The 16713-nt window shown below is 38.4% G+C and overlaps 2 protein-coding genes across 5 annotated transcripts in view; both read left to right on the top strand.

Moving 5' to 3' along the window:
• Nucleotides 1-417: 417 nt before the first annotated feature.
• On the top strand, nt 418-11009 carry wdr1 (WD repeat domain 1). Of its 2 annotated transcripts, none has more exons than XM_051414691.1 (15): nt 418-562; nt 1889-2010; nt 2861-2951; nt 3039-3186; nt 3438-3618; nt 4739-4816; nt 5019-5099; nt 5516-5749; nt 6585-6674; nt 7519-7673; nt 8229-8316; nt 8506-8616; nt 8788-8961; nt 9064-9208; nt 10087-11009. In XM_051414691.1, exons 1-15 carry the CDS (start codon nt 547-549, stop codon nt 10191-10193), a joined length of 1821 nt encoding a protein of 606 aa, XP_051270651.1. In that variant the 5' UTR covers nt 418-546; the 3' UTR covers nt 10194-11009. The 2 variants fall into 2 exon arrangements, with proteins under 2 accessions (XP_051270651.1, XP_051270652.1); XM_051414692.1 differs by having other exon boundaries at nt 6585-6677; nt 7522-7673.
• Nucleotides 11010-14749: 3740 nt separating this feature from the next.
• slc2a9l2 (solute carrier family 2 member 9, like 2) overlaps nt 14750-16713 on the top strand; it is a 95974-nt gene continuing 94010 nt past the window's right edge. The window contains exon 1 of one of the 3 annotated variants that reach the window (XM_051414697.1): nt 14750-14796. The gene's annotated coding sequence lies outside the window, so the exon portion shown is untranslated. Of the gene's footprint in view, nt 14797-15793; nt 16155-16713 lie in introns of those variants that run through there. The other 2 variants (XM_051414695.1, XM_051414694.1) reach the window with 2 other exon arrangements.

The raw sequence follows: 16713 nt of genomic DNA, 5'->3' as shown, positions 1-16713 counted from the left end.
AGTTTCAATTTGGGCATTGTGAACAGAAATTAAACACTTTTCTTATGAGTGTGCCTCTATATTAACATTTCTTTTAATCATTTTATGAAATCTGAATTAGAAAATTGTTGCAATTTGGGAAACTGAATATTATTATTATTATCAAGATGGCTAGATCAAAAGGCTTATTTTTTTTTTTTTAACATTGATTTATTTCTCGGAAAAACAAAACCCTGTTACTTGAATGTAATGATGCCAGAAGAAAAGCACACATGGGGATAACCCAGCCAGTTTGATCATTGGAGTTTAGAGATAGTATAATTGCCCTGGAGCCTGAAAGACAGCACGAAGGGATAATTCATCCCAGAGGGAGCAGTGCATGGCTAGTGGCTGACAGCCGCAGCGTAGTATCTGAGTTTACTATATATGGGCAAAGCCAGGCAGAGCGAGAGCTGCACTCGCTTCCGTGTTTGTGTGATCAGGGAGTGCACAGCCGGGGGAGCTTCACTGTCTCCACTGTTTCATTCATTTACAAGAGTATCGTTAACCAAGTGACTGGCAGGGAAAATGTCGTATGAACTGAGTAAGTGTCTTTATTTTTAATAGCAACGACTGGGTAAAAAAAATGGAGTGAAACTCTTGTTTTTCTTCTTTTTTTTTTTGCGACACTGTTCAGCTGATCTAGCTAGTGAGCCAGGTAGCCCGTAGCTAGCTAACCTCGCCCATAGCTGCATGATTTTGACACTTAATCTCGCACACGGAAGACTAAATCCCGGCATTGGCAGTGTTTCTGTCAGAGTTTAATATACAGCAGTGTGTGTCTGAGCACAGTTTGTTGGTAAGATGCTTTGGCTGAAAATGCAGCTCATTACAGACGGTTCATTTAAGTTAGCGTTAGCTAGTTGAGCTAACGTCATTCAGAGGAAATAGTTGTGCTCACATCGTATTGTTGTGACATGCCCAGACAGAGGCTGACTGGCCGACTGTCAGACGCTTCTGCAGGGGAAGTAGCTCATAGGAAGTGCTGAACAAGCGTGAGGTAGAGAGTTTGGGCTGTAATTTTAATATCGAAGTGGTGGAGATAAGAACGAGGCTGTAAGAGAGAGAAAGAAAACAGTGATTTTAGAGCCAATGCGGAGGCCAAGTACATGCACCAACCTCCCGACAGCTGTCCTGTTAGTTTAAGAGTTAATGCTCTTCAGTTCCTGCTCTCATTCTTTATGATAAACAGGAACGGGTTCTTTTTGTGGTTGAATTCAGAGTTATTTTATATAAAACGTAACTCAGATAATTGTAAGATTAAATATGTATGCTTGTCTTTCATCTTTACGATTATACATTCTACATTAAAACCAGCCCTTCAGTTATCAGTAATAAACTTGAAAAGCTCTTGCCACAATATAGTAACAATCCCAAAAAATGAAGCTCAGTTTCAGGAATTGCATTTATATCCTTCTTGTTTAAAAAAACTGATAACATTAATGTTTAATCTTAAATGATTGCACAATTGTTTTTTTAATTTAGTATTGAGGTCTCCTGCCGTATTCTTTTGTTTTGGAGAAAAATGAACCTCTCTTGGATACTATAGGGCTCTGAACTAAATTGGTCTGAACCTCAACTTGACTAATAAGGACAGACCTGGCTGTTTGGTTAAAGTGTCTGGAAAGATCAGTGGGGTCAAAGGCCACGTTTAACACATCCTCATTAGTCCTGACTAAAGAAGAACGAAGTGATGCTGGTTCACTCTGCATCCTAATACTGTATCTGAAACCACAGTCTGTCTGCAGCCAATGCCTTATGCAATAACTCTATTAAATAATTTTTGTATGTATGCTTATTTAAGTTGCATTAACCTTAATGCTTTACATTATCTGTCTGTCATCTTTCTTGTCACGTCTATTTTTTTTAGAACATGTATTCGCCAGTCTCCCCCAGATGGAGAGGGGTGTTGCCAAAGTGATTGGAGGTGATCCCAAAGGCAACAACTTCCTGTATACCAATGGGAAGTGTGTCATCATCAGGAACATTGAAGTAATTTCCCTTTTTTTCCCTCATATTAATCATACTGATGTTTTACTTACTAATAAATGTACATGATTGTTGAGTTTGATGGGTCACCAGTTAACACCAACCTCAAAAGCATAATTTCACTCACCCTCTGGTTAAAAGCTTCCTGTTCATTGCACCTGACCACACTCAGAGTCAGTGTAAGAGTGGTCAGTGAGCTCATTGCTAGTTTACATTCTCTTGACTTAGTTTCCATTTCAGTCTGGCACCAAATGGCCTATGTTACTTACGGTGACCTGATTTGAAGATAACACGTGTAACAACATCATGGCCATACACTAGAGACTAATAAACACTTACTACAAGCTTCTTAAAGATGAATCAAAGTTTGGCTGCAATGATAGTTGAATTAGGTGCATGCAAAGAATAGTTGAGCACGTGTAGAATTTTGCACTTCCTTATATTTAACTTATTCTAGTTCAATAATTTTATAAGACATCTAAGTGTGCTACAGCAGCATCTCCATTACCTGCTGCTGCTTGATTGTCAGCTGATAGGCACCTAACATCATACCTGCTGCCTCATTTGCCACCTGCACTCCCTTTTAAGAGTTTTCCCCCACCCATATCACCATATAATATGCGGCACAATGGCAGCGCAGCCTCTGTTGCACATGTAACCATACCTATGGGTGATGTCATGTTGTATTGAACAACAGCAAGGTGAAATCAGTAATAATAAGCTTTTAAACATTTCCAAGTGTCAAATGTTATCATGACCAATAGGCATAGAGTCCAAAACCCTGAAAATAAGGTCCAGATTAACAAATAATTTGTCAGACCTTTTGATGTCTCACATTTCCTGTCTTTTACAGAACCCAGCTATCGCAGACATTTACACTGAACATGCCCATCAAGTTACAGTTGCCAAGTATGCCCCGAGTGGATTCTACATTGCATCTGGAGGTAAAAAACCCCACCTATGAATAAGTGTGTGCATATAGTTACCACAGTAATGTTGATACTAAAACACTTGCTTTTTAAATCCTTCAGATGCATCAGGAAAGATCCGTATCTGGGACACCACCCAGAAGGAGCACCTGCTCAAGTACGAGTACACCCCTATTTCAGGCAAGGTCAAGGACATTGCATGGACAGAGGATAGCAAGAGGATTGCTGTTGTTGGGGACGGACGAGAGAAGTGAGTATGAGGGGTTTTCATACATGTTCAAGAAATGAAAGGAGGCTCATTAAACTCACCACCACCGTGACTCAACCTCTCCAGGTATCGCACTGATTAATGCCCACTGTACACAAGTACAATGTTTGCTTTAGATATTTTTATATTTAACATGCCATGGTGGTGGAATTATATAATTGAGTGTCTTGCTTGATGCCAGAAACATCACAGGAACCTGAAACAATTGTATGCATGCTCATCTCTTGTTGTAGGTTTGGTGCAGTGTTCCTGTGGGACTCTGGCTCCTCAGTGGGGGAAGTGTCCGGCCATTCCAAATTAATCAACAGTGTAGACATCAGGCAGAAACGCCCTTACCGCCTTGCTACTGCCAGTGATGACACCTGTGGGTCCTTCTTTGAGGGGCCTCCCTTCAAGTTCAAGTTCACATTGCGTGTGAGTTTAAGAGATGAACACTTGCTTTTTCCCTCTTAGGTATTTGTGCAGCTTTTGTAAAGGGGTATTTGTGTTTAAACAAAGTAGTTAGAGCCAAGTTGATTTTACCGGACCTGTCAGACCAATCAAAGACTAAATATAATCTTCAACTTGCAGTCTTAGTAGTAAGAAATATTGCAGACAAGGTAGTGGGTTAAAACTGTTTCTGTACCCTTTGAACCAGTCGTCTTATTTTTAATGCCCACTGGTCATCTCAAGTCTGCCACACCCTGGTGTTTTTTTGACAGTGTAGCCTTGTTTGTCCGTTTCCATGTTACATAACCCACTTCCCCCATAAATTCTTGGAGAATGTGTGAGCCACATTCCTAAAAGCAGGCCTTCCCTCTAGAAACATGTCAATTTTATGGTCTGTTTTTAGAATTCAGTCTGCAAGTGGTATTTTAGGGCCAAACATGGATTACATTCTGTAACACTGACCTAGGTTGGAATAGTTGCATTGGGAATATGTCATACAGTAGGTGCATAAGCCCTAAAGGCTCTTTTTTGTTATGCATAATATATATATATATATTTTTTTTTTATTAAATCACAGCATCTCTTTGCTTTTAGAACGGCATCATTAGTTTTTCTTGCACGTTTTAAAGTCAAGCAGCACATTCAGTCCTCTCAAGTCCATGTCCTGCTGTCTTGATGTTATTCTGCTCATGACCTCACTGACTCAACAGCTTCTGGCATGGGTAGTAGAGGAATCTGTGAAGTATAGTATGTGTGACAGTTCATTTAGATTCCAGACAGCCCCCCAATATATTTTATTTATCACAAACAATGCTGTTTTGGGACAGCAGCAGCAAACTGGTTTGATTAGAACCTTCTTTTTAACTTGTAACAGACTTGCAACTTTTGCAATGTGCACTGCACTGCATTTTCTGTAAGATTATAATTTTGTTAACCAACCTCTGTCATGAGGATGATCAAGAATGATGCATTTGTTTCATTTGCCAGTTTGATCTGAATGTCATGTTGTAATATTGAGTTATTTAATGGACTGTGTATAAACTTTCACAATCTTTCTTTGAGTAACTATTTTTCTTCCCTCCTGTCTTCCGGGTGACCACTACAGGACCACAGCCAGTTTGTCAACTGTGTTCGTTTCTCTCCTGATGGCGGTCGGTTTGCCACAGCTAGTGCTGATGGCCAGGTGAGTGTTGCATTACCAGGCGTGGACATGTGACTGTATGGAACATTGTAAAGTAAGATTATCTCTGCCAAAATAATCTAAGTAACTATCACTGTAATATTTACTAAAATAATACAAATATGATTTAGGATTGTCACAACCTAATTATACATAAACAAAAACTAGTTGTGTACAATCTTCTTAATGAGTATGATTTCAACAGATTTTCATCTATGATGGAGCAACTGGTGAGCGTGTGAGCTCACTGGGTGGAGAGAAGGCCCACAAAGGAGGAATCTATGCTGTAAGTTTTTTTAAATTTATTTTTTATTATATATATAAACAAATTGACACTGCATACAGTATATACGAGTATAATATAAGACAGTCTGTCTTGTTTGAACTTAAACAAATGATCACTTCAGTGTTTAACCTCTTTGTCATTCTCTGACATGATAACTTGGTTAGCTGGGTGGGTTTCGTTAGCATGCAGTCTGAGTGTGTGGACACAGAAAAAGCTTCTTTCCCTATTCAAATAAGGGATTATTTGCTCTGAAAGTGGCCTCCTTTGTCCTCAATGTACTGACTACTTAACTACTGTTTTAATAGAACATTTATAGGGCACTGAACATTCATTACACACACAATTTGTAACTTTGGTTACACGCATATTAATATCATAACTTTTTCTTTCAATCCCGTCTGCTTTAAATCCTCCAGGTCAGCTGGAGCCCTGACAGCTCCCAACTGATCTCTGCCTCAGGGGACAAGACCGTGAAACTCTGGGATGTTGGTGCAGGTACGGCCGTCACCACCTTCAACATGGGCACTGATGTGACAGACCAGCAGCTGGGCTGCCTGTGGCAGAAAGACCACCTCATCAGCATCTCCTTGTCAGGATACATCAACTATCTGGACAAGAACAACCCTGATCGGCCCATACGCACGGTCAAGGTCAGACTCTCAAGATATACAGGGATATCATCCATAGAGTTCTGCTTTTAAACTGAAAACATGTTAATATTGAAGCTGAATAACATTTGCAAACATGCGGCAATTATACAGTACCCAAATATAACCACAAATAATAATATAACTCTCAAATCACCATTAAGCTGTTTTAAAAAAAAAAAATTCTGCTTTTAGATTTGTATTTAGATCGGTAAATGTGAAAATGTGTGTTTTTTTTTTTTTAAAAATGAGAATACAAATCTTATTGTAGCATACGTGTACAAATCTGTACAAAATATACATAGATGAGCAAATGGTCATGTATGTATATTTTCACTATAAAAATCTCACAATATACACACTTAAGGTAAAACAATATGTTGTCAAGAGCGCTATCTTTTGTAAAAAAAAAAAAAAAAAAAAAACAGCTCTATAGCTCTGATCTATTTTTAATTTATTCTTAAAAACAACTGTCCTATGACTTTGGGAGATAAAGCAGTTTTTCACTAGAGCAGAGACAAGCTTAGGACTGGCACACACATTTGTCAGGTGGTGTAAAATTACATTATTCCTCTTTAAGCTCCAGTCCCTTAAAATGTCAGCCTAACCCAGGCCAGGACTAGATTTGATGCATTAAAGTGTATTATATGTCGCAGAAGGACAGAGAATGCCAGTCACTGTATCAGGTTATCAGTCAGGTAGCTTTTACTGGATTTAATGTGCTGCCAAATGTTTGAAGTGAAATGTCTAACATGGCTGGCGGTTAATATTCTGCATTAACTGTCTAATGGCCCTTTTTATAAGTGTGTCTGAAAACATGTACTTGTTCATCCTACAGGGTCACAGCAAATCCATCCAGTGTCTGACAGTTCACAAAAGTGAAGGCCGATCATACATCTACTCCGGGAGTCACGATGGACACATCAATATCCTTTCACTAATTAAGTGGTGCCAAGAATGATTGTAAAGGTCTCTTAATGTCCCATTAGTCTTTACTGTATGTAGACTACCTTTGACTATTCAGAGCTTCTCTGGCTGATGTAGAACAAATTGAATTTTCTTTTAATCTCCTAAATACACTACACATTATATTACAGGTAAAATTAAATAATATTGTAGAATAAAATGGTCTTCAAAAAAAATTAAAAATAAAATGGTCAGGAGGGTGGAGGCAGCACTAAAGTCTAATAGAACTAAAACTGAAGGTTTGCCACACACTGGTCATGTTGCACAAATTAAATAATTATAAATAATTATCTGTGAAATGGAAATGAGAATTCATTTGAAGCTTAAATGAGAGAGGAAGCAGAGTATGGAAAGTTGTTCAAGCAATTTGGTTCTAATTTTGGCTTTTAAAGTGAAGATTGAACATTCACACTCTTTAAAATAGGCAGGGGTGGAATTTTAATATATAATTGACAACTGAAACCTTCAGCAAATAATATAATATATATAATATATTTAAATATGATTTAAAATATAGTTGGGAGTAGTAGTTAAGGACTTTATCCCAGCAGTCATTTTTCAAAATATGACTGAATTGCTTGTAGTCCTTAGTTGAGGGATCAGTGCTAAATGGCGAAATTTCGGTGGTACAGTCAATAGTACTCTTTATAGAGTGATGGTGAGTTCTTGCCTCCTTGGAATCATTTGATGCATTGAAGTGTACAGCTAGTTCAGGCGGCCCCACGCTCACCTGTTGTAGTGACTTGCTGACTCCGCTCCGCTACCTGTCTACAGTTGATTGTTTTTCCCTAACGGATGTCTCACATTACTGGGATGCAGCAACTGGGGAGAATGACTGCTTCTCGGGGAAGGGCCACAGCAACCAGGTGAGCAAGGTGGTGACTGACGAAGCCGATGAGCTGGTGACGTGCAGCATGGATGATACACTGCGCTACACCAACATCAACAAGAAGGAGTACAGGTAAGGGTCGTTACGTGTTGCTGTGCAGATGACGACAACAAGATTAATTTAGTGGGGATTATAATGATTGTAATAGAAGTCCATCTGGGCAGGGCAGATGTCTGGATAAAGCAGATTATGTTTTTAAGCTTTACATTTTCCAATGCTTAATGATCTGTGCTTTAGAAAATACTTGATGATGTTCCTTGGTAGTGTTTATTTGATTTCTGCCACAAAGTTTACTCAGAGCAGGTTGGCAGTGTTGGTTCTGAATTGTTATTTTTAGGAGAGGGTGAAACAGTCATTTTATAAGCAGTTTTTCCCCCCGTATGCATGAACATGTACTGATATGCAGTCCAACGGTAGGATTATAGTCCAGCATCAATATGTGTCCAGCATTAACTTTAAACAATTTTATGTTATATAAGACTTGGAGTTATACTGTATGTGTCAATGGAATATCTGTCTTGTTTTTCTTTTACCTCAAATTGGATATTGTCCTTCATAATTTTGTAATTTGTCCACCTCTAAATGCTATAAGGCCTATTTATGATGTAAATAACTGCTGGTTTACAGTGCCTCTGACGTGGTGAAGATGGATTTCCAGCCTAAAAGTGTGTCTGCAGCAGCTCGAGGGCTGTCACTGGCTGTGTGCATTGGGCAGGTAATGTCTTTGTCTTATTGATCATTGCCTATAGCGTACCCAAGTTCTTAGTTCAGTCTTTAGTTGTTTCCCCTGGGAACACATTTTAGTATTTCCTAGGTTTGACATCCTCCTACTGGTGTTTTAGTCCTGTCAAGTCTTGGTGTCTGCAAATGTTGTTTTATTTTAATCATCTCCTGCTTTCTCTAGGTTGTCTTGCTGAAGGACAAGAAGAAAGTCTTCACACTGGACAATCTCGACTATGAAGCAGAGGTTGGAGTTATCCACCCTGGTGGTACCACTGCTGCGGTGGGGGGAGCAGTAAGTGGACCTCTACAACAGGAGAATTCTTCTGAGTTCAGGGGAAAAATAGTATCAACATGGTGTTAAATAATCATCTATTTTAAGTAACCGTCACAGGAAACGGTTCCAGCATGCTCTTCATCACATCCTGGTGACATTATATATCATTCTTTTTTTTTTTCTCCTTAGGATGGGAAAGTCCATCTGTACTCCGTTCAGGGCAACACTCTGAAAGACGAGGGGCAAACTATTGAGGTTAAAGGGCCGGTCACAGACATGGCCTACTCTAATGATGGAGCCTATCTGGCTGTCATAGATGAGAAGAAAACTGCTGCAGTTTTTGATGTGGCTGACGGCTACTCGGTAAACATTTTTCTGTTTTATGTATCCCTTTTGTGGATTAGAGCAGTTTCATATAAAGGTGTCATTGTCTCCTTTTTATAATCGCTCACTTTTTTTCACCAGGTCAAAAATGAGTTTTACGGACACCATGCAAAACCAGTGAGCTTGGCCTGGTCACCTGATAACGAGCACTTTGCGACTGGTGGGATGGACATGATGGTGTTTGTCTGGACAGTTGGTGATGCAGACAAGAGGATTAAGGTCCCAGGTAGGTCATATAAGTGCACATGTGCATTCACTCTTGCTTGGCTTGCACACAGGTATACACTGATGTATTTGAGGTTGCTGTATGAGGTATATAAATCCACTCTGAACAGAATTCAAACATGCAGAAACAGGACATTTTGAGCTGAGCTAAATTATGCATTTAGAGCATGTAGCTGGGTTTAAAGTTGTAATCCTTAAGATTTTGATCCTGGTTGATATGGCGACACTTGTTACATGACAAAAACTGAGCAGCTATTTTGTCAGAAATATATATATCTGCTCTGGTTTTCTGAATTAAAGACTTACTAAGTCATAAATATAATATACTTTTACATGCAAAAAAAACCAAAACAAAACCTGAACCTAACCCAAATCCTGTATCCAGCCTCCAGTGAGCTCCAGCGGGCTCATGCAGGGCTCCGTCTGCCCTGTTCACCCCCTGGAACATTGCTGGAGTACTGGAGGGAGATCGAGAGAGCAGCTGTTTACAGTGCAGCCAAACAAACAGAAATAATCTCTCCTCTGATCTGTCCTATTCTGCCCAAGTATTTTCCACACAACAGCAGGTTGCCAGTTAGTTAGCTTGCAGAGGAGTTGTAGGCGTGCAGCCTGTCGCCTGCTTCTCTTCACACCTCACTGGCTGTTCCATTACTCCCTGAAGTATTTAAAACTGATCCACTGACAAAATATGCTTAAAATGACCATGTCTTGTTTTTAAGATATTTTTATTTTCTTAAGAATTGAAACTTAAAGTCATTGCTCAATGTGTATTGGTTGTTGAGCAAACTGAACTTGGCTGTAAATGTTTATCTTTAAATTAAACACTTGTGTGTTGATACATTGTAGTAAAAAGGTTGTTTCATGCTTTGTTGTCCGCAGACACTCACCGGTTGCACCATGTTAGCAGCCTGGCCTGGGTAGATGAGCATACTCTAGTCACTGCCTCCCATGACGCCAGCATCAAGCAGTGGACTATTAAATACTGAGCTGGAAGCAGACAAACATCCACATCTCCAGGGACAAGGACTACTGTAGACTTCAATCTTTCTTTTTTTAAACTGTATTTTCACTGTCTAAACAGTGTTCTTTGCTGTCTGTAAACATCTGAATTGTAAATGGTTATGGCTGGGAAAGCTCCCATAAAAAATATCCAAGATATGTCTCTTTGATGTGAATAACCTCAACTTACACAGAGACAAAATGTTGAAATATACAATGTAATCATGAGTGCTTTTACATCTCTTTGAGCGTTATGGACCCAGATAACTATTTGTAAGCTAACATTCCATAGGTAATAGCTTTCACTCAGTTTAACTGAAATCCTTGTCTGTGGATGGGCTCAGTACATCCTAACTTAACGGATGAACCGAAAGCGAGTTGTATTTTAAAATCAACAAAATCGTGTTTGAAAGAAATGAAACCTTTTGGTTACATTCCTGAAATGAGAAGTAACTGGTCCTAACTGAACTTGCCTGTCACTTTTTTTTTTTCTCAAGGTTTTAAGGGGATGGGTGATTTTTGCTTTTTGCTTTGTCCTAGGTTTCATACTCTGTGATTCACAATTCTTCCTGTTGGACTGGGGGAGCAATAATAGGAACTGAAAGAACAAAGTATGTGTACAATCGAGATGCGGTCTGTTCAGTTGAAGGTCCTGTGTTGTTGCTGTGTTTTTGTTTGGGCCCACTATGCTTGTCTCACTTATTTTTTTCAATGTCTTTATGCATCCGCTTCCAAAATGGAAGTGATGATGATGATGATAATAATAATAATAATAATAATAATAAAAAAACACTTTTTATGCACTTTCCCTTTCATGCAGATTTGCACTCTTTATATTTATAACAAATAACAAATGTGTGTGCAGGTTTTCAAGTGAGATTTTCATGGCCTTAAAGAGCATGTTGCACTGTGGGTATTGAGTAGGTTGTAAAGACTGAGAGGAGCAGATAAGAAGGCCATTTAACATTCCAGGTCTCAATTAGTATGTTGGCCATTATGTAATTCATATCCCCGGATTGGACATTCTCTTCCATGTCTCTTTCCTTTCTGTCTCCTTTTATTGTAAATGGTCTGGGAAAGCAGAAATAATTGAGAAAAGTATCTTTAAAATGTTGCTCTTAAAATACTTTAAGGCTCTGGTGCTGTACTGCTCACCTAGATTTTTAAAATGCTTTAAGAAATATTTCTGAAGTTATGTACAGTGATATACGTTTAACGTTCAAGGGGCAACAAATCATTCACTGATATTTATAGTCTTGATCAGATTAATGTTGAAGCCACTGACCGCACAATATGAAATTAATTATTAATGCCTTTTATTGATGACATTTAGTTTATGGTGATATAAAATGTAATACAGTGTTCAGTTGTAAGTACACTAAAAGGCTTCACAGTAGACTCAATGTTACACTTGGTGCCACCTGAAATATTTAAAAGTAAACTAGATAATGTGCTTTTCTCACATCAGTGCCCTCTTAGCAAGACAGGGTGCTAAAGTATCTAACAGGTGTAAATACACTCCAAATTCTTTCCTGCACCAACATGATAAATTTCAGTAAATGAAGTTAGCCAGCTAGTTCTCATGTGATAATGGTGTCTTTTCAGTTATGTGCCTGCACTTACTTTGGTTGTGGATTTTGCAATATAATTGTGGATGGCGGGAGTCCCGGGAGTGGTTGGTGAGTTTTCTTTCCCTAATGGTTTTTCTGTTTACAGAATGAATGATCCTGCTTAAAAGTATGTATTTGCGAGCCTTTTAGTTTCCCCATTCATTCACAATAACTAGTTATTGTACAGTGATATACTTTTAATGTTCAAGGGGCAACAAATCATTCACTGACATTTATAGTCTTGATCAGATTAATGTTTAAGCCACTGACAGCACAATATGAAAGTAATTATTAATGCCTTTTATTGATGACATTTAGTTTATGGTGATATAATACAGTGTTCAGTTGTAAGTACATTAAAAGGCTTCACAGTAGACTCAATGTTACACTTGGTGCCACCTGAAATATTTAAAAGTAAACTAAATAATGTGCTTTTCTCACATCAGTGCCCTCTTAGCAAGACAGGGTGCTAAAATATCTAACAGGTGTAAATACACTCCAAATTCTTTCCTGCACCGACATGATAAGTTTCAGTAAATTAAGTTAGCCAGCTAGTTCTCATGTGATATTGGTGTATCTTCAGGTTTGTGCTTGCACTTACTTTGGTTGTGGATTTTGCAAAAGTAGTTGTGGACACTGGGAGTCCTGAGAGTGGTTGGTGAATTATTGTCAGTTATACATTTGGTGCTCAAAGGATGGAAAAAATTATAATTAAGGTAATTATAGATGCATCATTTTGATTGTTTACAAGTCATATCAGTAATTATTCTAAAATTGTAGTTACATACCTTTAAACAGAGATGTATTTAAGTATTTTTGTGTTAAAGTGAGTTGTAATCAAAGCAAAATACTTTTGGTATTTTAAATACTGACCATGACACATTCTACTGTATTTGGATATTTTTCCTTCTTTCCTGAGGATTCTTTGAGGAGCATATGGTCTTTATAAATTCAAAGCATGTATGCCTCATTTACAACAGACTAACTTTTTTATTTAATAACCAACAGGGAGTAACACTAAATACTACAATTTACTCCCACAGGACTATACATACATATCACACGATTATGCGAGCATATAAATGAAAGATTTACGTAATTTGGCACAGCAGCATAATAACCACACAGTCGCACAGCTCACACTCACAGCATAATATTTCCACCCATATTCCCAATAACCAATAACAATCAACACTGCTTTGAATATAAGGTACTATAACAAGGTAACTAATAAGTAAGCCATTTTTTTCCCTTATTCTAGCATCAATGATACTACAAACACATTCAAAAGTTTGTTTTTTTAATGTGAAGATGAAACCACATTATCATCAATACCTTGTTGCTGCTGTTTACATTCCCCCAGACACAAATTAAAAAGATGCACTGCAGGATTATCTTATTTTCTGGGTGTATACATATATGTATGTAAAGAACTGTCTGTGTTATATTCTAACAGGTAGAATAGGCTTCTTCCAATTCTCCAACTGTGGGTGGTTGGGTTCACAGCCGTGGTCCAGCTGTCTGTCCTCTACTTTTCCTTTCTGAGTTTTAGTATATATTCAGAATAAATAGCCATTGCAGGTAAAGGACCAGTATGTAGGATTTAGTTTAATCTAGCAGTGAAATTTCAGATTGCAACTAACTGAACATCGTTCGCATCTGTATTTGACAACCTGGAAATGAGAATGGGCTGTGGCTGCAAAACTCCCCTGTCTACAGACAGTGTTTGATTTGATCTGCAGCATCTGTAGATAAAGACGTCTCATTGTAAGTTAATGAAAACACAATAATTCCTATATTCAGGTGAGTATACACTAATGAAAACATACCTATGAATATTAAATTGTCATTTCTAAATGTTACACACTGGACCTTTAACCCACACTGACTGCTGTGGCATCTTCAGCCCCTGTGTTTCAATTCAACTAGTAAATTCCAGGTATTTAGCGGTCCTAAGAATTACACAGGGATAAAAAAAAAAAAAACAGACTTCTCATGTTCCATCAATCTAAACACCATATCCCGAATATGCTCAAAACCGGGAGGCTAATTTCCCTCTACACATACTTGTGATGCTGTGGTTAGACGTAAAACAGGCTTAATTTCTTTCTTTCTTGGTTCATTCAATTAACAGAATTGACACACTTTCAGTCACATGTCAAATAGGCCCAAAAGAGTGTATTCTCAAATCCAGTTTCCTTCCAGTCCCGCTGCTCCAGGAAGGAGGGAGGAGGGTAAAATATCTGTGGTAAAAGCTAAGAGAAAATACAGTCAGCGAGGGTTGTATTTCTCTCACAATGTTTATGCACAGCTTTTTCTTCAGAGATAGGTTAGAAACTGCTAAAGGTCAACCAAGGAAGCATTCCTCCCTCTCCAACACCACAGGTTAGTGGGTCAAACAATAATCTGCCTACTGGCTAACTATATTGCACATACTGACTTGTCAGTTCAATGAACACCATCTTTTGTGTTGGAATACATTTGGAATAACTAATAGCTTGGCAGGGTTTGTCAGAGCAGCCTGTAAGAGGATAAAAAGGAAGTGGAACATAAACATTCATGTAGTTCTTAAAAAGTGTAATTTTGCTTGATGTTAGGTTTGATGCAGGATAGAATGTGTCAGCAGCTGTTTAGACACTATAGTAAGAAAATCCACCTTGTGTTGTATGTTCTTTTTTTTTTTTTTTTTTTTTACAATTTTTAATTAGACTACATTACATAAAGCATTGTTGCTGTAAAAAAGAAATGGTTCAATGGGCAATAAAGCTCGTTATATGATATCGGAAAAGAAGACGGCCTCCCTTAGCAGCACTCACTGTGGCTCCAACCACAAAAACTGGTTCATGTCCAGTTTCAGTAAATTAAGTTAGCCAGCTTGTTCTCATGTGATAATGGTGTCTTTTCAATTATGTGCCTGCACTTACTTTGGTTGTGGATTTTGCAAAATAATTGAGGACGGCGGGAGTCCCGAGAGTGGTTGGTGAGTTTTCTTTCCCTAACGGTTTTTCTGTTTACAGAATGAATGATCCTGCTTACAAGTGTGTATTTGTGAGCCTTTTAGTTTCTACATTCATTCACAATAACTAGTTTGTAGATAGCCATAGCAGTACAAACAGTTCTCTGTGGGGACTAGATGACGCTGTGAGAAAGTCAATGTTTAACATAGCTGCTCAGTTTTAAGGACCATGCACCACCGCAGGAAAATGTGATCTTTCAGGTAAAGCCAATGTAAGACATAAAGACTTTGAAATGTTGGCAAAATAAACAGAGTGCATTGCCTACTTTTTCGGACATATGTCACAAGGGCAGCAATACTCAATATAATGCTGATATTGTATATATTATACATGTGTTGTATGATATGACAGCAATCATTACCTGATATTTCACAAACCGTTGAAATTGAAATGTAAATATAAGTCATTTTGTCATCTCAGATACTCAGTGGTTTGGCACAGTCTGCCTGTGGAATTCTTTTTCCTGCTTTCAGGTCCACCCTCACCCTAGGAAACATTATACAACTGTTACCTAGACTCCAGGGCTGAGAAAAGATGTCCCAAAGGGAGTGTTCGTCTTACAAGCCAGAGTTTCATTACTTGGCCATATCTTTTTTCCCATGACAGCTCCTGACCCAAATTCTTCAGCACAGTTCACAAAGAAAACCACATACACTTAGAGCTGCCATGTGCTGCAGCTATAAAACATAACATGTCGTGTTTTTGGCCTATGTTTTTGATATTGTAGGTGCTCTTTCATGCAGTTTTCACATGGCGGAAATGTGACTCACATGTTTGTAATATAGATAGCTGCCAGGCAGTAGTTTCAACAATATAATTAATGTGAAGCCAAGGGAGAATAAAGCAGCCATTGATTTGAGAAAAAGCTGCCTGAGGAGGATTGAAGACCAAGCTCTTGCGCTGCTTTTATGTAACCAGCTGTAGTGTGTCTGCAATAGCTCCGCCAGTTTTAGAAACCTCTATCTCTTCGTCTAGAATGGCGTCGTCACTCCATTTATCAGGAAATTTGCATTTGGCGCTACATGTTTGTGTTGGATAACTTCAGCAGCTCCTTTCTGTTGTTACCTTGAATCTAAAGACCTCATTAGGGGATGTCTTCTCTGGACTTTGGCCAGTTTTGTGGATTTAGGGGTGTTCCTCATGCTTACATGTTGTCAAGGAATGCAGCAGAACAATGGACAGCATGGATAAACTGGATGGGTGTTTTTATGTTAGGAGCAACAAGGAATGTCTTCCAGCATGCTATCTGTATATTACCAATTTAAATCTTTACAATATCATCTCCTCAGTGGCATGATGTATCTCATACACACTATTCAAGGTAAGCACCAGGATTTATTTACAATCACTCCACGTTGATGACCCAACTACTGTCCTCATGTCTGACTGCTTGTTTACTTGCACAAAGAAGAAGCAAGCACAATGTCACAAATCCTTTTGTTTTTGTTGAACAGAAATATTATAATTTGATACATTTTTAATTGTTCATGCCACTGGTATTTGAACGGGGCAACTGGCAATTTGCTTTATTGATTTGATCACATAGCTCTGTCTATTCTGGCTACACAAGTCTGGATTTTATCAGAAGGGTCTTTAAACTTGGACTCAAAAGTAATGTTCACATTTTGAGCATACAGAGAAGTTAATGATCAACAATTCCTTTTATCCCTTTTAAACTAAATGACCCAAGATGTTATAAGGAAGGTTTCCCTACCCTAACCCTAACACTGTCTTTAAACTCTCTGCACGTGGACCACACCTGGCCTGTGACTGACACTGCTTTTACTCTGCTTTGTTTGAAAAGGTTGTCATTTTAAACTCACCTCCCAGTCCAGCAGTTCAGTGACACTCACTTTTGTGTGAAAATAGAATAGAATTGA

Source organism: Dicentrarchus labrax, unplaced genomic scaffold (genome assembly GCF_905237075.1).
Source record: "Dicentrarchus labrax unplaced genomic scaffold, dlabrax2021, whole genome shotgun sequence".
Lineage (NCBI taxonomy): Eukaryota > Metazoa > Chordata > Actinopteri > Moronidae > Dicentrarchus > Dicentrarchus labrax.
Note: the sequence above shows the minus strand (reverse complement) of the source record. Positions and strands in the feature narration are given on the sequence as shown.